Here is a 22,599-nt window from a genome sequence, read left to right as displayed (position 1 = left end):
ACACGCTGTAAAACCAAAAAGCAGAATCATGAAGCGAACCAATCTGGCTCCATCACTGAGCCCTGTCATGTTAAACACTGATCCACTGCAATGGTAACAAGACTTGAGTGGCCCTTGTTTTTTTAGGGTGACATGAATGTTTCTAAGCTCCACAATGTAAAATACAAAACAGACTCAGTTTCGTTAAATCAAATGTATCTGTTAGCAAATTCTCCATGAGTATCTGAACCTTCATATTTTCTCATGTGCATCTTTAAATCTCATCACAATCAGGACAAACTTATCTGGACTCGCACAAAATCTTGTTTCCTCTTAAAATCATTTATTCATGTATGTACAGGTGAAAAAATTATTTCATTGAATCACGTATAATGAGGGCAGAAGCCCTGGGGGGGGAATATGACTGGACGAACCTCACAGAACTTACAGTCTCCTCATACGTCTACAGACGCCAACATTCTGACTGTGCTGTCGTCATGGAATGTTATTCACGGACTCGGCGTTCATTCACAGACACAAAAATTCTCTTTAATTCTAGTTGCTGATTACAGACACCAAGGGTCTGACATTCATTTGAATTTAAATCACGACTCTGACAATAATCTACTTTTCCTACTATTCCTGACGTGGTCTTTCTTTTTTATAGAGAAAAACTGTAAATTACTTTTCTTTCTCTCTCCCACATTCTTCTTAATATATTAACATTCATTCTTGTTTGTGACAGTGACATTTCAAATGTGGAAAAACCCTAAATTAAAACCAACAGAATCATCAAATAATACTGTTTCCACACGGGGGATTTTAAAATGTTCTAAATAAAAACTGTGTTCTTCAGTCACACTGTGATAAAAAAGCGAAACCAGACAGAAGGCGGGCTGATTATTTCTCTGGAGTCACGATGGACGAGTCTGGAGGAGAATGAACTGAAGATGATGCCGATGAAGATGATGTTTACAAGTTGCTGAACATCTCGTTCCTCTTGCTCCAGTCCATTGCCGGGGCTTTCTTGGCGGCTCGTTTCTTATGGGCTCTTTCTCTGGCCTGAGCCAATGACATACTGAGACCCAGGCTGTCATCCTGCTGTGGGGCACTCTCAACCTAGACACAGACACACACACACACATTAGTCAACAATATATGTTACCATGGCCCTCGTCTCAAGGGCTTGCTTTTGTTGTTTTCTTAGATAGTCCTGGCGGCAGCCATTATCATTCTGCTAAAGCTTCTTTATATTTCTTTAAATCAATCACAACAATATTGGATGTATTCCAAAATAATGTGCCAAAGAGAAACAAAAAGTCAAATGAGGCATTACACTGTACCTCTGGAGGTGGGGAGCTGCGGCTGGCTGCTGGCAGGGAGGTGTCGGACGAGGCAGTGGAAGCTGTGGGACTCGCCGGCACGTGAGCCCTGATCACTGCTGACGCCTGTTTAAACACACGACAGACACTGTGTTCATATGTAGCGGGTGTAAGGGGGAGATTAGAATATAAATCTGTTATTGTTTTATTTCCCGCTAAAAGACAAAACCAGCATTGTGTTAGCTTTACTACTCCTTGCCTCGTTGCCTCTCATACTGAGAAGCATCAGTAGTTCTCTTTAAATCTTTAAAAACACTACTGGTAGCAGAACTGTGTGTGTGTCTGTGTGTGTGTGTTCAATGAAGGAACCGGTGAATCACAGTAATAGAAAATGTTTGTGGTTGGCTTGGGCTCGGAACATTTGATGAAGATTTGATGACACTAAGAGAAATATCAATAATGCGGCTGTGGTTCAGGGGGTTAGGCGGGTCATCCATTATCTAAGGAGCCCCACCTCCTCCAGTCCGCATGCCGAAGTGTCCTTGGGCAAGATACTGAACCTCACGGCTGTACTAGGAGTATGTGAATGATGTGGGATAATAAAAGCTCTCTCTGTGTGTGTGTGTGTGTGTGTGTGTGTGTATGAGAATGGTTTTGTGTAGCTCGTACTGTAAGGCTACTCTAAAAGTAGTTTGAATTAAATTAGGATTTAAAAAAGCTAACAGGGACATTTCCTGTATAAAATGTACAGTGTATCTATATTTATCTGATCAGCAATCGCAAACCAATTCAGCAACGTCCCCTTGTTCTTTGGGGCAAACTAGACCAGACCCCAATCCACATGAATGTTGAGATAAAAACTACATGTAAGGAATAACCAGTCAAATCTGATTTAAAAAAAATAACTGTTCGTGAATATTTAGTATGTCTGTCCAGTTGTTCCTTCCTTGGATTCTTTGCTGGAGTAAAATACTTCATTACTGATCAAAATCCTACTTGACCGTACTGTCCAGCAGAGGTCAGTAGAGCCCAGCGGTCAGGAGCCTGATGTGTGCAGCTCACTTATTAATGTAAAGCTGAGATTCTGCGTCAGCACTTATCTGTGAGCAGGATTGAAAACACTGACATATTATTAACACTTTCCTGCTCATGTTCTCCCCCGCGGGAGCTCTTCAACAGTACACTGGACTCACTCTATGCATGAATGAATGCAGAAGCAGCTGCTCTTCGAAAAACATGTAAACAACAAACAAGGGCCAAGCGGCAGCACCAAGTATTGATATTAAATTGAATCTCCTACATATTTATTTTACACTATTTAATCTTTATCTAATCTGATCTCAAATAAATACAACACAGCAAGGAGGTAATAAATAAAAGAAATGCTACAGGGACTTAATTAAAACAATTACATCAGATAGCTAAGGTGTAAAATCATCATGGGACTGAGCTCATTCTTTTTAAAAAGGTGCAGAAAACCTGAGCCCGGATCAAAACTCTCTGCAAACATTAGTGCGAGTGTAGATCTGAGATGAGGAGGCTACTGAATGGTGAAATGACAAGTTGAGAGGAGAGAGGTGAGTTAGTTTGGGAAGTTCCATCAGTCCGGCTTCATAGATGAATAACGGGAAATAGCCGTTTCCTCTTGGCATTAAGGAACAACCGGACCCATCTGCTTATGTTGGCAGCCGATGAAACCCAGTGCGTACACAAACACACAGTGCGGGTCAGAGGTGGTGTTTAGGCCGGGCACTGGGTTATGCAACCGCCGGTGAATGAGTGATTGTTCCTGCTGAGGCGGAGTGAGATTCTAGCTGCGTGTGCGACTATGTGAACAGCGCTCGTTAGGCGTCTCATTTGCATAATCCCCAACTCGCCTCCAGAGTTAAAGCCACTTCAATCCCATGATCCTCCAGGACACAGACGAGAGAGAGAGAAGGGAGGGGGGGGGGAATGCACAGAGCTGAGCTCTCGTTGCCATGGTGAAGGGTCAGCCAGAATGTCACCAGAGGGGCCAATCCACTTTTCCCATGTTGTCACTGTCAGTGTGTGTGTTTGTGTTTGTATGTAGAGGGGAGGGAGGGGGGGAGAAGAGTGTTTACTTTTGATAAACTCTCCCTGCTGTGCCTGTGGAACGTCACACCACACTGTCTGCTAATTAAAGGGCCCTTCGCTGAATTCACACGTCAAGATCACGGAGGCCATCTAGAAACGTGTCCCATCACGTCTCCTGTGGCTTCACACGCCTTTTGTCAACTTTACTCAAGTCCTAATGATGTCATCAGCGCTAGTTATTCACAGCTACAACGTTTACACCAGAGCGTGTGGTGACTGAGGGTATTACTCATGGGGAAGTACAAGACGACAATAATCTCGCAACCTGAAAGGTGCACTAGGTGAAATGTAGTTTGCACTGCACATCCTTGCGATTAGGAATTTTTATTAAAATGTAGTTTCATACATCTGAAGGCATGTATCACCTGACCACTCACATACACTGGGTGTGTGGTGTCAACAGGAAGCATGACTGGCAGACTCTGCAGTTGGTTGCTTTGTTACAGGAAATACTACGAACAAGGAACAATAATAATGAAAAGTAAGAGCAGGGATTTAATTTTGTTGGACAGCAACAATGTCCTGACAGGAAGTGGTTGCAACTTTACTTTCAGGAAGCTCAAGTAGGTGACTGCAGTTAGGACTGTACAGCGACGCAGCCCCAGAGTTGTCAAACTAACTAGGGAGGAGGGGGTTCTTAATAGAAATACAGATGGGTAACGAGGATTTGAAAACAATACGCAATCTATATAACAGTCTACATAATTCCCTACTGATAAAGCAGAGATGGGAAGCGGAAATGAGCGAGGTCATACCACAGAGTACCTGGTAGGGGATGTACACAGAGGCACACCTAGTTACAGACACCTGCAGGAAATTTAAATGGAAAATAATTACCAGATTCTTCAGAACACCAGAATTATTAACCAAGATGGGCTCGATGCATTCCAACTTGTGTTGGCGGGACTGTGTAACACGTATATTCACACATATATTCTGGCTCTGCCCCGAGTTAAACACATACTGGAGATAGGTCTTTGATGCCCTCAAAGGGATATACCAACAGGACATCCCACAAGACCCCACAGTAGCACTATTCGGAGCGATGCCTGAAGGACGGGAGGGCCAAAAAACTACCTGCTGAACATACTACTCACTTTAACCATATGATCGTCTCAAACCTTAATTACAAAAGTCCAGAGAAACTTTGCAGCAAAAAACCACAATAAACCTCACATAGACTGTAAATAGAGCTTATCTCATATTAACCATGGTAATCAATTAAGTATTTATTAGCTATTGCCTTCTTGAATCGTTTCAAAATATTTAAACTCTGTATCCTGTATTTCACTGTTTAATGTTGCCTTGTTTTTTTTTCTTTGAAATGCACTTTCTTAAGTACTTTGAATTTCCGTTGTGTATGAGATGTGCTACTTCCTACTGGGAATACAGGAAAAAAGTGATGTTCAAAGATTTTTTTGTGTAATTCCCTCATATCTAACAAATTCATTTAACCCTTGTATGGTATTCGTGTTTTGGTCACTCAGCCAATGTTTGCGGGTCTGGTGGACCCACTGCATTATTCGGTCTTTCAATCAATACAGCTACAACAATTTTTGTAAAAATACTTAACAGATGTTTACTTTATCCTAATTACAAGAAATAAAAACAGCATATATGGTTAATATTTGTTATTTACCCCTGTTAAATCACATTTATGAAAAAGAGTGCTTTTCGTTTTTTGTGAAAAAATGCAATAAAACAAAGAAACTGATCAATTACAATCAAGATATTATTGGAAAAAACGTTTTGCCTGGATTTGGGCCTGACTGCAGATGGATTTTTTTCATAGCTGGCTGATGGTCAATCTCATCCTCTTCTTCAAGCTCACTGTCAGAATCTGAATCTACAGAAACATGATCTTCATATTCTGAAAACTCTTCCCCTTCATTATCTACCAAGGATGTTCTCTCTTCAAAAATCATTTCTAAGGCCCTCTGAGCAGAGAACCTTTTTGCCATCTTCAAGGATTGTGATAAGGAGCCCGATTGTCAAAGCTATTTATTTGTTGTATCCCGGCCCCAATTTGCATATCGGGGGCGGGATTTCCTGCAAGATCCTCTGTCTTGCGTGAAACATCTATATTTTATATACAGGAATGTGGGAGCAGAGGTGCTTGAAATGTACAATTTAACACTTTCTGTAGTCCTGGATCCAGTGGATCCGAACACCTCATATGTAATGTAAATGTGTAGGGGGGATGTACAGTGTACAGTCACTGAAAATATGTTATTTTATATGTTCATCACAGAAAATGAGCCAAGGCCAATGAGTCTCAGGTTGAAAAAAATATTTATCGCATCATTTTTCTTTTAGAAAACATTGAAAACGGGTCCCACAGACCCGAACACCATACAAGGGTTAATTCTTTATTTTGTCCACTATAGTTGAGTGAAGGACCATTTTAGAAAGACAGCAGAAGCTAGAAGGTAAAAAATTATCAGATTGTGGTTGTGGATTGATATTTAAACAATAATACATTCAACTCAACCTAATTTTGCATTGTTGTTTTCACTTGCTTATGGACAGAAGGGTGGTGGTAAGTTTTCTGAATGAATTGTCATTATGTCCACTCCATCAAATGGGTCAAAGCGTGAGGCCTTTGAGAGTGTATTTGAAGTGTTGATACTCCCAAATTCCAGGTAGCAGAAGTGAGAATCTATTATGACCAAAACAACGGCAAGTGATTACGGTAATAACAGTAGCAGCAAGTGTAGCAGAGCGCTCAACTATGCCGAGGCCCAACAGTAAATTCAACACTGCACCAAATCACACACTCATGGATATCAGTTCCCTAAATATTCCATATCTTTTTCCTCAAGATCCATGAATTACTATTGCTGAAATCAATGACAATGTAATAAATAATAATAAAAGGAAAAAAGATTTTACTTGTGATGTAAAAAGTCTAAATAAAAAAAGCCAGAAACTGAAGATGAGTCTTGATGTATTTCCACTACCAGTAGACATTCTGAATATACAGAATCAGTCTTCCTAAATGTTGTCAGTCAGAGTGTATCTGTGTTGCAGAGTTTAACAAGCCAGACCTGACAGAGCGCACATGAAGACAGCTTCACATAACACTGACCAGGCCGTCCTAATCTGCTACCAGGAATGTCCAGAGAGGATCAACGCGGCATGTTCAAGCCACTGTCTGTCAGGGAACATGTGTGTGTGTGTTTGTCTTTGTTTGTGTGTGTGTAGTGGTCCTCACCTCCTTGTCCTCTGATGCTCTCTCTGAGACTGGCTGAGGAAGAGGTCCTACAGTGGGGAAAGAAAACGTAAAGGCCTCTCCTCTCATCCACATTCACTTGCAAAAACACGTGTTTGTGTGTGTGTGTGTGTGTATGTATGTGTGTTCATGTGTGTGTGTGTGTGTGTTACCAGTTAGGTGTTCCTCGGTGGGCAGGACATTGCATCTCTTGAAGAACTCTTCAGTCTCAGCATCAACCACCAGCAGCTCGGTCTTGTCGCCTCCGGCCTTGATGGCCCCGACCACCTCTGAGTGCTGCATCCCGACTACAGTCATACCATTAACCTGAGAGGAGAGGAGAGGAGGAGGAGAGGAGAGGAGAGGAGGGGAGGAGAGGAGAGGAGAGGAGGAGGAGAGGAGAGGAGAGGAGGGGAGGAGAGGAGAGGAGAGGAAAAGTCCAACGTTTATCTCAACATAGAAATAACTACAAATACTATGATTGTACTCCTCTAACAACCAGTCCAGTTTCCATGTACACACTCTTTATTTCCAGATTTATATAAGGTCAATGTTGATCTTTTATCAAATATACGGTCACGCAGAGATCACTATTTGTGGCCACAACCAGAAAATCACCACTGGTTGTCAAATATCGATTTTCTTTTCAAATGAAAAACAATTTTTTATTGCAATAACACATACTGACACTGAAGCAGCTCACTTTCACACACACAGAAAACATGATTATTTGTATTAAGAGCAGGAAGTGAATTCCAACCACAAATGGTCACAGGAGACACATAGTTGTGCCAGGTGGAAGAACTTAGAGCTGACCACTTGTGCAATAAAAATGGGTAACTTTCAAGCCCTGAATTATATGTCTGTAATATCAAAGTAGACTTATATATTGCATTCCAGTTGGTCCTACACAATGAAGAAAAGGATGTCAGCTTTCACTGGTGGAGATATTCCTGTTTCTTGGAACATAGAACTTAAATAATAGCATGACCCTAACTCCCACATAAAGGAGAAGGCGAAGCATGTGATTTATCCTTATATTTAAATGTAAAGATATCAGTAATGGTACCCCAACCAGTGCTGGCAAATGTCTGGCACATGTGTTATTACAGGGCGTGGCGTGCAAGCCTACTCCCAGCACTGGATCTAATCAAGCATCCAGGGAGATAAGTGATGAAGGAATTCCAGTGGGAGGCAGAGCTGAGGTGGGAATACCGTCAGGAACGTCTCAGTCTCAGCAGCTCCCACGCTGGTACAGAACTATGTTCATCTAAAGTGACCCATGACCTCTGCTAAGAATTCATCACATTCTCCGCATTCTGTTTCCCCAAATCCACCTCCTAAGCCCCCACCACATCCCGTTTACTGAATGTCGATGCGAATACTGCACACATACAGGATTATACCACTACTGTACACGTCCAGCCTCCGTATTGTTGCTTCGCTCCTGCACTCGAGAGGTCCTGCAGACTGAAACTCGGCCCACAGAAACAGTAAGTGGATTAACTCTGAGCCTGTTCAACCTGGTCAGGAGACCTGGTCATCACACACACTCCCACAGCAAGAGAGAAACCTGCGATGTGCATCAGACGCACAACAATAATCACTCTTTACGTACAAGACACACACGGAAACATACGCACATTCCAGTTAGGTACCATCTCTGTTTCCTAACCACACACACACACACACACACACACACACACACACACACACACACACACACACACACACACACACACACACACACACACACACACACACACACACACACACACACACACACACACACACACACACACACACACACACACACACACACACACACACACACACACACACACACACACACACACACACACACACACACAGAGTAGTGGGATAGCGTGTGTGTTGTGTACCTGGAGGATCTTGTCCTGGGGTCTGAGTCCGGCTCTATCTGCTGGGGAGTCATCGTCCACAGCTCTGATGAACTGGCCCGGTTTAGTCTTCTCACTGTGCAGGTTGAAGCCATAGCCGTTAGCTCCCTTCTTCATGTGGCAGAGACGAGGCCGCAGCCCACCTCTCTCATCCTGCACACCAACACAAACACACACACAGCAGAATGTCAGTAAGACAGTTAATTTCAAGTAGGACTCTTTACATAAAATACGCAAAGTCAGAACCATGTAATACTCGTTCAAAATGATGATATTAATTCAAGATATCATCTAACTCAAGTCATAACTAAAATTATGGTAAACATCTTATAACTTGTGATAGTGGACTTAATAAATAAAAAATTGTCACTCAGTCAATATCATACAAACTTAAACAAAAATAAAGAGAACTGACAAATTAATGTCTTATCTTAAATGTCACATATTTCATTGATAGGTCCTCGGAAATCAGAATTCAGAATTAACTTCTGCAGCATACTTGAGTGCAAGCGCAGGGTTTATTTGACTTGCCATCCCATAATTTTGACAGTATTACTTTTTTATAGTAAATACCATTTATAAACCACTATGTATAACTTAAATGCCCTTTAAACCTAATACCTCTGTGCTGTGTTAACATTTTTTCATCATTTTTGTTGTGTTTTTTTAAAGTTGTATTTGTTGTTCTTTATATAATGTATATTGTTCTGTTTATTGCACATAAGAATGTGAGAAACGCCATTTTGTTCAGCAACTTCCACAGCTATGTAAAAAAACGACCTCTAAACCTTTTTACAGCTGACATGTGCAGTAACAGTGGACGCCCTGATAAAATGACCCCCCCCCCCAACCACCTGTTGCACTTCCATCACCTAATAAAAACCACAGCAATCAATCCAGCATCCTCTATCAGTGGCACATCTGTCAATGATTCTCTGCCGAGTGACCATGAAGATCATCCATTGAACCTCAGCGCTGACTCAAGGCAGACGCACTGCCTCTCAAACACTCACAATGGGGCTTACACAATTTCACAGAGGTTAATATCAAATCAGAGTAGGTGATGATTGCTGAAGCTCCCCGGGTGGGGCAGGTCGATCTAGGGATCTCGGGATCTCGGGTGAACCTTTGGATGGAATCACACATTTATGACAAAACCCACGTAACTCCTGGTTGTTAATGAAGAAGATACGGATGATATAACATGTGAGGTGCAAGGTACACAATGCTGTGCGCTACAGGTTTCTTTCTACAACAAGCAGAGGCATATACCTCCTTCTTGGTCAGGGGCTGCAACAGTCGATTCAAATTATGACATGTATGTGAGAGGTCTCATTTGAAGTGATCAACCAACAGAACACACAGCTCACCTCAGCTCTACAGAGCCTTTTTAACATCTTTCCAATCATTGTTTTGGTTCACTCTCTGTCCCACCACTCTCCTCAACCTTTTTTTAGCAGCAGCAATCAGCTGTTTTAAGGAAATCAAGCTCCAAAGAGCAGCGATACAATGGGCCTCATGCAAGACCTGTTCGCCTTTCTGTGGCGAGTCATTCTTTTCATGTCAATCTATTTTTTCTTTATTTCAGTGACAGTGCGACCCATCAAACAGCAATAATACCTCTGCTTTCCTGGATCTCTAAAATCAATTTGACTTCTATATACTTTTTTTGATAATGATATCAAGATGATATTTTCATGAATGAACACTAGTGTGCACTAGTGCATGGCCTTGTATGGTATTAAGGGGGCATTGATTATGCTAATTTGTTATCTTCGTGCATGTTTGCTCAAATTGAATAACAATCAAAGTGGCGTCTACACATTACTCTGATTACCCTGATAGATCTCCATTACACAAAAAGGTGAGTTCCGACAACGGATCTAACAAGCACTTCTTGGCTGCTGTAGAGTATTTGAACCCATCATTTAAGGTGAACAAGCAAACTTTAATCCAGTTACTACACCACAGGAGATGAGCACAGAGACTGCCACCTCTGTCTTTCACTCACACTTTAGCTCTGCCTCTCTGCCAGAGAATCAATGAAAGAAGCAAACTGTGAGGACACATGGGAAACAGACATTTTTGATTCCTATTGCCATAATTCTTTCGATCACACTTGACCTTAATCCCTATCTCTCTCTGCATGCGAGTGATATGCTCAGGTAGGTCTATGCCTCTGTTTCACAGCTGACATATGTTGCTGGTCAGATTTCACACTCTCCCCACTGGATAAGGTCTGTTGTTTTCGTCAGCCTGTGTACAGAGAGTCCTAACGGGCCAAGGTCCCGGGCGTTGAGACAGCACCCAGCAGGGAGGTGGAGGAGGGATAAGGGAGGGAGTGAGAGAAGCTCAGGGAGAATACCAGGCCAGATTTCTCATTGATCAGATTCAAAACTGTTGACATTTTCTGTACAATCCTCAGTTAGAATGATCATCCTGTCTACTGGCAGAGCTGAAATAATATATTTCACCACAGACTCCTTTAATTATTCGGCCAGCAGGTGTCTCCGCCTGTGTAGAGCAGCCTTTTGTTGTTTGCTGCCTCCCTTGCATTTGGCCTCAGTACGAAAAGGCCGTGGAGCTTTTTATTGAAGCCGAGAACTGATTAAACACAGATCATTACGGTAACGCTCAAACGATGCAACTGCCATGAGAACATATAGAAACATTAAGGTAATGCTGAGAGGTTTTGTGTTTCACAGCAGCTGTCTCTGACACACTGGAAAACCAGATTTGTCAGTGCGCACAGGAAAACCACACTGTCAGCAGCGCCACTCGTAATCAAACTGTGCAGCGGCAGTGGGTGCTGTATGATAATGACACCACGGGCTGAAGTCCAGCAGTCAGCAGAGTCTCTTCCGCATGCTAACTCTGAAACTATTTTCAGTGTTTTCATGCTAACGCAATCCTCTGCTGTGGAAACACATCAAAGAGGATGTGTTTCCACACCCAAAGTCTATCTGAAATACTTCTGTGATATAATATGTGACTGGCCAACAACTATAAGATGATCCCAGCATTGAAGGTTGTATTTGTGCAGTACTCAGTCGCCCATACTGACTCTTACCATGTTGACGAGTGGTATGCCATTTCATGGTTTAAAACATTTTGTCACGTACATGCTGTTAGAAAGTGTTACCCAGTGGAACATACTACTTTGGACACCAGTATATTATAGCTAAAGGCATGTTACACATGTAATAATGTGACTTGTTAAGTGATGCACAATATATCAGTGCACATTGAGATACAGAGAATGCTCTGAGCACTAAATAGTGCAGGGCCACTCAACCAATACACAATGCTTTGATTATTATTATATAATTTCAATAGCCAGAACTGGCCTCATCCCCAAAACTTTGGGACCATTCAAATGTTTGTAAATTAGTTATTAGCAGCAACTATTTAGGATGTAATGAACAACCACTACCATCATGAAAACCTTCCTGAGGCTATGTTACATAGATAGTAATCTATGACTTCTGCATCAGAAGATTTATAAATATTCAACAATCTGAAAACATACATATCATGAGTATGCTCAGATTTAGCCGCTCCGGGGTTAGAGTGGGTCGTCCTATAAACAGAAGGACGCCGGTTTGATCCCAGTTTTCCCCATTCAGCATGCTGAACTCTCCATGTGCAAACAAGAGAAACATTGTATTAATGTGTGTGTGAATAGCGAAAAAAACTAAGGAAAAAATTAAAAACTAATACAGTAAACTATTGCTCATCAAAACTAGAAAAGCAGTTGCCGGAGCAGTGTGAAGTCTAGCCCGTTTCTACTGCTGAAGCGGTGAATCACATGGACCAAAGTACAGAAATTAACCTGTTGTTTTACGAGACCTGTCTCTTTCAGCTCATGCAGCATCACATATCTCTCCATGCCTACCCTTTATATAATTGATTTATTATGCATCTAAACACATAAATATACATTCAATACTCTACAACTTAAAATAATACCTACAGTAAATGAGAATCGTATGTAATATCCAGTGTAGAGAGGTTAGAAATAAAAGTGGTCAACGTGATAATATATTCAGCTGTCGTGACCTTGGCTGAGTTTTCATCCTTGACATTTGAGATAAGTAACTTTTCCCCTGCAGCTAAACTGACAGGAAGCATAACATATTGAACATATTCACTTTTTTTGTTTAATTTACATCAACTGACCTGTTGTACACTATTTCTTGTCAGTCAGGAAAACAAAGGAAATCTGTAAGGCCGCTGCATTAAAGTAACATTTAGTTATGACCATCACAAAGCTACCACAAGGGAATGAGATACACTGCTGTCTTTAAGGATCAGCCAGTAAGAGTAAAAGTAATCCATCCATTCTCTATATCACTCATCCTTGAAGGTGGCGGCAGGAGCTGGAGCCAATCCCTGCTGCTGACACCCAGACAGGTCAGTGGCATATGGGAATTTAGAAGAAACATAAACCATTGTGGTTTGTCTCCACAGGGAGATCAGAGATCACATTAGACTACAGAAGATTACTTGCAGCCTTGTGGGGATTCACCACAAACAAACCAGCCAGGTCTCTGAATGCTTTAAACAAACTAAGTTGAACTCTGTCAAGACGGCCATTACAGCACTTTAACAGAAATAATCTCCATCCATACTAACATGTCTGTCACATGACCTTTCAAGCACACTGGCCAACAGGCAGGTTGATCTAGTCCGCAGTTGCCTAATTACAGAGAAGACAAAGAACAAGTTACAGCAATGCCAAAAAGATAGGACCAATAATTTCTAGAATCGACTATTACTGTTGCTAACACTGAAAGTGTTAGCAATGCTTGTAATTCATTATCCAAGATGATGAGCGATTCAGAAGTGTACGTGTCAGGGACTAAGCAGCTCCAGAGCTGTAGTGTGAACACCAGTTGTAAACGATGCAGAAGTGATGCATTTTAAAGCTTAATCATGTGAGTGTGGTTGTAGACTCAGTGGATGAAACTTAACACATATTGTCATAGAAACAACATGGAGTTTGTAAACTGCTCCAAACAGCCACAGTTTGACTGCAGCATTAGCCTAGTTTAACTGTGACAGCACCAGCCACAGTAAACATTCCCTAAGCTTGTTGAATATCAAAGGTTAATGGTTTTACAGCTCGCTGTAGTTAAACATCAGGTCCTGTGCTCCAACCTGGTTAGTGAAGACTAACTTGTTGGGAGGACCTTGAACTAAGGGCGAAAAAAAGCCCTTAATAGAGTGTGGTGTGAAAATGTAAATAACTATATCTGGGCTAAGTCCTACAGAAGGGAAACAAGGCTATACCCCAACGCATGATTCACTAGTTCTTCAGATACAGGGTGACGGCCCCATGTCAACAAATGGAGCTATTTTTGTAGCACCACCCGAACAGGTTTACATGACAGCTAAACGTGTTGTGACACATATGATCCTCCACTGAATTTTGCTGTGTTACGTCCAAACTGTACATACAGAAGGACTATGCACTTGCTGGATTAGAATATATCTTTGTGTTTACTGCCTGAGGAGGGTATTGGCTTACATAATCACACATACAGGACACTGCATAGAGCTGCCACTGTATGTAATATCATGGTTATCATTATCTGGCTGGGACAAAGACAAACAATGTGGCCTCAGCACTATAGCAACTAGCTATGAGAACAGGAAGTGGTTTCTTCACATGCAGCTTCCATCCAACAGTCCTCATCTCTACTGACAGAGGAACCTGCCTTGTATACGTATGAAGTCATGTTTATATGTGGTGTCTGTGTGTGTGTGTGTGTGTGTGTGTGTGTGTGTGTGTGTGTGTGTGTGGTTATAGACATGGTCCCTGCCCCAAATGCTACTAAAGTTAGTTTAAAGATTCATTATCCTTAAACATTCTTTTTTCTAGACACAATTTAACCAAAATTAAAACAAGAGCCACAAGGAAGTGGAGAATAGATCACACACCAAAGCTTGTTGTGTGAGTGTAATGGAGAAAATACAAAATTTCCAAAGTTCAGACAACAAGATGAGGTCGAACAATGGAAGAACAAAGTGGTCTGGTAACCTATATAAATCATTATAGCACAGGTCCTTTACTGAAGATTAGCATTTTGATAATGTCAAGTAACATTTTACTACAATAATATGAAGAGAAACATTCACTGGTACCATTGTTAGCCATTAGCAAGTTGCCATCAGATAAAGTTCAGGATAGCAGGCTTAGTACTTCAGAAGTCCAGGTTATCCTTTTAATGCAAAAGCTAGTGAAGGTGCCGATGGAGGGGTGGGTGAAGGGTTTGACTCCACAAAACACTTTAGGAGTTTCAGAGGTAAACCATCTTTAGCCTAGGTGACCTCTAGGACATCAGACGTAATAAAACAGAAAAAAACAAACAGGCCTCCATACTGCTTGTTTGTGTCATACAAGTTTCTTCAAACCCGACATTCATAATTGTCTCGAAACTAGGTCATTTACTATGTGTTTTTGGACCAAATCTTCACTACCAGAGGTACAGAAGCTAGCGGAAATATGTTTTTCTGTTGTTTTAATACGTCTGAAGAAGAGGTCGCGATTGGCATTAAATGTATTGGACTTTGCCCCAATGCTGTTTACCCCAGAGACTCCAGAAGTGATTCATGGACTCAAACACTTCACCCACCCCTCCATCGGCATAGTGGTGAGTAGAAAATGAAGGGAATTTCCATTTTTCGTTGAACTATCCGTTTAAGTATTCTAGGAAAAATCTGCTTGCCCATGGAGAGCTGGGTTGAGTGGAAGGCAAGAGGAAAATCGTTGGACCTCTTTGCCACCATGACCCAGTCCTAGATAAAAAGCTGTAATGGATGGACGCTTCAGAGAATCTTGTATAGATTGACTGGAAATGAAAAGGGTGACACTAAGTATCTAAAATCTCCATATTTCAGAAGACATCGCATTTGCTGCCTTCTCACTTTAGAAACTTCTGAATGAACAAAGAAGCAGCCTGACGCTATAGCTTGAGGACACAGTCAAATATAGTCTTGTCAATTCTTTCAGGAGGGAAAGGCTTCAAAGACACTATAACTAATTACTTGGACCAAATGGAATTATAATCCCTGTCATCCCAAAGCCATAGATAAAATCTGCATGGATCTACAGACGTTCAGTGGACAGCTTAACTTCACGGTCCAGTCATTGCTGAAGGGATCAAAAAGATCATAGTAGTGATGGCTCCAAAGTCTTGATTAAACATAAAATGCTGAAAATTAATCTATGTCTTCTTGTTCTTAAATCCTAAGGAATCAATCCTAGGAAAAGACTGTGGGGCAATGACTTGGACAAAAGCAGGGGCTGTTTTAAAACTGTGTGCATCTTTGCTTAGAGTTTGTCTCCAAGAAAACAATGAGGCAGTGATGATCTTAGTCCGTTGATGCCAACAGCACTTAAATGAAGTCTGTTGTGGATAACAGGGCAGCTGTGGCTCAAGAGGTAGAGTGGGTCATCCACAAAACATGAATTTCATTTTTATCAATTGAAGTACCTCAATTGAATATTTCTGTTCAACAGAGTTATTTTTAAGGGCAGTACAGTCTCACCACAATATTTTAGGATGGTGGTTTAATCCCCCAAATTGCTGTGTCTTTAAAATGTCAGAAAATTCTAAATAATACCTTTTCAAAATGCAACACATGGTCCAAACAGCATGGCACAATGCATTTAGGATGTGTTCAAATCAACTTTAGTTTGACAGCGGGAAACTGGTGGCCACATGAGGCGCATGGTTCTAAATGGCTCATCGTTAATAATGGGTGGGTTCAGGTATAAAATACAATCAGATAGAGTGGCACTGCACCGAGGCCAAACATTCCCTTTATATTCAATCAATCGCACAAGGGATATTCACCATTTTGTCCTATCTTTTAAAACGAACACATTTCAAATTCATTGATATCAGACCCCTAAATGTGCCTGTTGTCTTCATCAAGATCTTTTAATTTTTTCCTGTGAAATCAATGGACAACGGTGCAAAACGCAATGTAAGAAAGTGGATGGAAAAAGCAGGATCTGCTTTCTGATCTGGATCTGCACCCAAATTGAATGGGTACTTCCCTGACCCAACCCAATGTTCAGTTTTTTTTGTACAATCTTGCTTAAAACAATTCAGAATACCATCTCCCATTTAGTAAAAGTCAGGTGTGCCAATTGCTAATATAAGACAGATTTTCCAGGTAATAACAGACTTCCCTGCAGTGACTTTGTGCAGATGCAGACCATCTGTGTGTAACCAGCAGAGTGTTTGCACATTGTACACCTACCTACGTAGGTGCATATAACTTATCTTTATAATGTGCTTTAAATTAACAGTGAAATACTGCATCACTGACTTCAGACCAGGTTATTGTTGATTATTTATGGAGTCGCTTTCCACTAGCTCCAAACAATGTGCCTGACCACATCTTTAATTTAATTATACATTTTTTATAATCTTTCTGGCCATCAACTTAAAGATTTAAGAGCTCGATATATCAGCTGATATTACCAATTATAATATAATATATCAATAATTGTAGATGTTGGTTAATACTTAAACTGCAGTAGAAAAACTGCTTTGGACAGTTTGTGGTAATTTAGAAATAACATTGACATAACATGAGCCTGAACTCTAAAGATCAAAAAAGTCCAGCTTAGAACATGGTGGAAGGTATTTAAAAAATTGAAAGTATATAATGAAATATTTATACATGTACTAAGTTTGTAAAGTCCAGTATTGCGCAAGCAACAGCATGACTAATCAACTTTTTAGTGCATTGCTACATAAGCAAAATGCTTGTAGTTATGTTAATGCCTGAGACACAATGTTACACTCATTGGTTGCAGCAACCGTACTAAAGAAGTCCACATGTAATGAATTGGTTTGATACCATAGCTGGAAACATCCAGTCAATGGAATAAACCAACTGCAGCCATGTTGAGTAACATTGAGGTTATCTTGATTTACAACATTCCCTACTCCTGACCTAACAAAGTGACAGATTAATTGCCCTTTCAAAGGCTCATACATGAGCTGAGTGATAAGATATGCTGTGAAACACTGAAGAAGAAATTATCCTTTGGAAAGACGATAGCTGCCCGTGCTGCTCCACGGCCGTCACCCTGAGCGTATGGATCCAGGTGTTAAAGAGTGCAAACCACAGGGGGAAAAGGGTTGTTGACCATGGGGTAAATGTGGTAAATCAGTGTCCTGTCTAACCAATGGATTGTCGATTAAAAGCTGACCAGCAAACTAATTTTCTCACAAACAAAGCAGCAGTGCAGATTACTTCAGAGGAGTGAAATGGCAGCAACTATTCATGTTTGGTCAAGAACCTCATTAAATTAAACTTAGCCTCCTATCTTTGAACACCCATTCATCTAGGATCCTATTATCTCATCATTTATTTGACATTTTCACATCTACAAGTCGAGAACAAACTGCTATTTCATGCACTCACACACATTCTCATTCCACTCCAGTCCCATTGACAGTGTATGTAAAGTGAGGGTGTAGGTATTTCAGGGTCAGCGTGGCCTCCTTGTTGAGGCGTGAGAGCCCTCTCTACTTTTTTCCCTGGCCTAGAAGTCTTTCTCCCCATGCAAACACTGCTGACAAAAGACTCTTCTCTCTCTGCTGTTCCGAGTCTCTATGGTGACCAACAGACCTCTTGGTGCGCTGGAGGACTGAGTCGCTGGAGGCCAGGATGTTCCAATAATATGATGACATGCTCGCTGAGTTCAGGCTTTTATCTTGCGAGCAAAAAAAAAGCAATCTCTGCAGAATTAGATATCCAACCCCTTGTTAAGACTATCACCATAAAGGCTTTGGGTGTATTGAGAGTGAAGAAAGGTTAGTGACTGAGCCCTGGGCTGCAATACCAAGTCTAACCACCGGCAAAGACGTGAAAGAAACAATTGTTTAAACATTTTTATGCCCAGCAGGGCTAAATTTACGTCATCAATGGCCAGGCCCACTCAAGTCTATCCCACTTGGAGGCTGGCATCAGAGGCCAGTATCTGACCATTAGTCAGGCTCTGTGTGTACTCAAGAACTTGGCTTTTTTAATCTGGGCTCTTCTGCCTTGGCTGCAGTCTCCTCCTCAGTGTTCTTAAGCTCAACTAATTTTTCCTAATGCTTAACTGATGTTTAGTTAACATGTATAAAGTCCAGAGTAGTGGCACTTTCAATGTTGCCATAGAACCACAAAGCATCTAGAGATTACTTTCAAGAGTCAGGACCCAGCGTTGTTGGGGCAGAGTTTGTTAATGCCTCTAATGCGAATACAAACCGTATTGGGTTATAGCAGACATTTGGTGGTGGTGGTGGTTTGAAATTTGTTTATAATTAACTCTCCTTAAATAAGCTACATTTGCCTGGACAGCCCTAAAAGCCTGACTGTCTATGTCTGACTGACTAAATGCTAGAGAGACTAACACCGTTGGATCAACTTCTCCCACTGGTAATTGCTCGTTCACATTTAATTGAATTGAACCATTACATAATGGCCAAGTGTGGCTCTTTTCTGTTGGTTGTTCATTTTTGCTGCAGAGAGCTGCTAGGTCCACTGTGAGAGCATGCGCTACTATTAGTGTTACGAAGAGATAAACCACTGACGATTTAAGCAGCCCAGCAGGAGAGACCACAAACATATCTAAGACTTCTTCATCAGTTTCAAAGACTTGTCAAAGTTGAAATTTTTACTTTTTAAGGCCTAATATGTCTTGGATTATATCGTAGATTGTGATCGTAGATAGTGGCGACTATGATTATGACCCGACTGCTTTATATACAATAAGCCGACTCACATACTCTATACCATTACTGACAATGACTACTCAATTTTTTTTCCATTGTTGCCCCCTAAAATCTCAGACATTTCTCTTATGTATAAATACTTCAAACATTGACACACATCTTCTTTGTGTGATGTCATCTTTTCAGGTTCTATTGTTTTTATTCCATTTTCTTATCCAAATATTTATCTATCTGCTTGTACTTAATATCGTCCTTTTCTTTTTATTGTTGCTATCCTCTTTATTTGTACTTTCTGCTTTTACGTGATGCTGTCTTCTTGTTGCTTTAATTCTTGGTTGTTTTCATAGCATCAGTCGATTTTTGTGATTGCCCCCCTGAGTATCCTGTGTCTGCTTTGTCTTTCAAAGCATTTTGTCTCTAATCTTATTGGTTGCAAACATCAATGCATTACTAGGCTACTAGATGATGTCATCCTACTGTGTGATCATAAATTTAACTAAATCAGCTTTATATCATGTCTATAGTCCTATTGGATGCAGAGATACCTGTAGCTTTAAAAATATGATTTTTTTAACTATACATGACTTAATTTGGGGACATCATGACGTTCTTCACTCATCAAATGCCATATATACTGGCCAATCTTTTTCTGACCAATATCAGCTTTAGATCGTCTCGCTTTTCATTGTGGAGATACCTTGGACAAGGAGTCTTTCAGACCGGATTTTTCTTGTCCTTGACCTATTGACTGCATGGTCAGCTTAAAGTTAAAGTTAATCATTTGGAGACACCCCCCTGAGTAATTAACTCACAAAATTTGGTTCTGAGTTGCTCACAGTTCAACAGTTCTTCAGCAAGGCTATTACACAGCAATTAAATCAGGGTTTACAAGCTTTTGAAAGAATAATCTTCTGAAATTGTTTTAGAACCCACAGCAAACACCTGGTCTTTCAAAGTACTTTAGTTATAAATGTGGTGCACATTCTCAGATTCCAAGATATGAAGTCAGATCATTAGTATTGTTACTAATCCAAGCCCTTTTCTACAAAGCTTATTCTGAAAGTTTGATCGTTGAATGTCTGGCCAAGCAATAAGAGCTTACTTATTCAATTATATCAGTTCATATAATTGAACACACCAGTGGATAATGTAGTGGTGTTAAAATGACATGTCTCAATGACTTACATCTGTATGACAAGGCATCTGATCCAACAAGCCAAACTTGACGGGGGAATTAAAAACGGTAAGCAAAGAGACTGTGGGACATATAAATGACAAAGACTTTGTTCCACAGGAGGAAGTCAAAGGCCGGTAGCATTTCACTGTGCTGTGTCACCTCTCTGTTAGTGGCCACATGGTAGGAAACCTATTACAGGTGACGCTGAACTCAGATCAGATCGGAGGATACAAACCAGGGGCTCTTCACTGAATCTGAGTGATCTGACTGTGAGATGGTATACTGATGATATTAATGTATCAGTCGTTTTAAATGATGCTGCAAAACAATGATCTATATGTCTTTATGACAATATTGATTTTTTTCACATTATTCACGCACTGATGTCCTAAAGTACCCTCATTCACCAGGTGTACAAAGTGCTGTTTACCAGAAACACACATTTCCATCTGGGTATTTGTGGAAGAAACAGCTTCTAAACTAAGAAACTCAGAGAATCAAAATAAATTAAAGAAAGTGAGGTTCAGTGTTTTGTGACACATAATGACATAAAGGCTAACTGATTTTCCAGTTATTTTTTTTTAAAATACTATAATATTCAGCTGGATGTATTGATAGGTGGAATCGAACACAGTAGAAGTATGCAGTGGGTCAACCAGAGGGACTTTTCCGTACCTTGATGCTGGAGCTGACACTCAGCCTGTCCGACCTCTGCGAGGACGTGTCCCCGTTCTCCCGCGGGACAGGGGTGGCCTCCCTCGGGGTGCCGTTGCTCTGTGTCTCCGCCCGCTCCGAGTCGCTGTCCCCGCCGGGCAGAGGGATCCCCTCCGTGGCGTACTCTCTCCGAACCTGCAGCCCGTGTTTCTTCAGCAGCTCGGTGGTTTCGGCGTCCACCACGATGAGCTCCAGAGCCCCGGAGGTGGCTCTTATCCTGCCGACGACCTGTTGGTGGTTCTCGCCCTCCACGCTCTCCCCGTTCACGAACACCAGGCGGTCGCCGGCTTGGAGCCCGGCCGCGGCGGCGGGGGTGTCGGGCTCCACCAGCCGGATGAACTGGCCGGTCTTGCCCCGCTCCCCGTGCAGGTGGAACCCGTAGCCACTGGGTCCTTTCTCCAGCTCGCACAGTTTGGGTCGGAGGCTCGACATGTTTTAAAGACCTCAGCTGCACGGACCACTTGAAACTCTTCACAACGCGCTGACGAGTCCCAGGACAACAGAAGCACACAGACACCTGTTCGACGCACTTCACTTCCGCTGAACTGAGCCGCTGGAAACTTTCCCCTGATGACGCTGAGAGTTCACTCCTCCTCACGTGCACGAACACTAACACACACGCCCTACCCTCCTGACCTGTTGAGTTGCAACAGTTCGCTCACAGTGTTATTACACCATATCACTGCCTATCTACATTAATGAGATGAGAAGAGGTCCTGAGATTTTCAAAATAAAACCTTCCTGCGCGCAGAGTTGATATCTCTGGCAGTGAATGTAGAGATGAATGGAGTAGAGAATTATTCAAATCTGGTCCGGAACCGTTAAAGGATCAAAGGTTTCATGGACTCCTTCAACAAAAGACTAGATGGAGTCTTAGAGCATCATGACCTGACATGACATGTATGTATGTATGTATGTGTGTATGTATGTATGTATGTATGTATGTATGTATGTATGACTGTAGGGTTAATTTGTGTAATCTGGTAATTTTTTTATAATTTTGACCTCTAGGACTTATCTGTTATCTGTTTTACTCATAAGATCGACATAAAATAAATATTGTATTTACTCAATTAAAGGTTCAGTGTGTAAGATTTAGATCTATCGGCAGAATCTGAATATAAATAATCCTTTTGATGTTTTCACTGGTGTGTTTCGACTAAATTTTTGTTTTTCTTCACCCTAGGATGGGCCCTTTATATTTAAAAAATATATATTATCATTGGGAGCAGCTCCCTCACTTTTGAGAAGCAAAAATGTAAACGATCCTAAGTTTCCTTTTGAAGCAGATTTTGCGCAAATCACACAGACTTGCATCATTTCTCAACACAGATAAGCAAATTGTATCTATTAGGAATGATTCCACAATATTAAACAATTATTTAACTCAGTGGTAAATTACCTATGCTTTTAT

General features: G+C 41.2%; 1 protein-coding gene across 1 annotated transcript; it reads right to left on the bottom strand.

Annotated features, from left to right (window-relative positions):
- Positions 1 to 300: 300 nt before the first annotated feature.
- On the bottom strand, positions 301 to 21,796 carry LOC133975773 (Na(+)/H(+) exchange regulatory cofactor NHE-RF1-like). Its single transcript, XM_062413748.1, has 6 exons — positions 21,147 to 21,796; positions 8,529 to 8,699; positions 6,801 to 6,954; positions 6,631 to 6,677; positions 1,323 to 1,427; positions 301 to 1,098 (listed from the first exon to the last, which is right to left on the bottom strand). The coding sequence occupies exons 1-6, from the start codon at positions 21,615 to 21,617 to the stop codon at positions 952 to 954; spliced, it is 1,095 nt and encodes a 364-aa protein (XP_062269732.1). The 5' UTR covers positions 21,618 to 21,796; the 3' UTR covers positions 301 to 951.
- Between the last annotated feature and the right edge of the window lie 803 nt (positions 21,797 to 22,599).

This window comes from Platichthys flesus, chromosome 20 (assembly GCF_949316205.1).
Source record: "Platichthys flesus chromosome 20, fPlaFle2.1, whole genome shotgun sequence".
Taxonomy (NCBI): Eukaryota; Metazoa; Chordata; class Actinopteri; order Pleuronectiformes; family Pleuronectidae; genus Platichthys; species Platichthys flesus.
This window is presented reverse-complemented; position numbering and strand designations above follow the sequence as displayed.

What these genes read in the sequence shown, in the direction of transcription:
- LOC133975773 (XM_062413748.1), bottom strand. Translation starts at nt 21,617, where the DNA reads ATGTCGAGCCTCCGACCCAAACTGTGCGAGCTGGAGAAAGGACCCAGT. An exon ending in CACCGAGGAACACCTAACTG is followed by an intron (nt 6,678 to 6,800) that starts GTAACACACACA and finishes TCCCCACTGTAG; the next exon opens with GACCTCTTCCTCAGCCAGTC. An exon ending in GCAGCTCCCCACCTCCAGAG is followed by an intron (nt 1,099 to 1,322) that starts GTACAGTGTAAT and finishes GTCTGTGTCTAG; the next exon opens with GTTGAGAGTGCCCCACAGCA.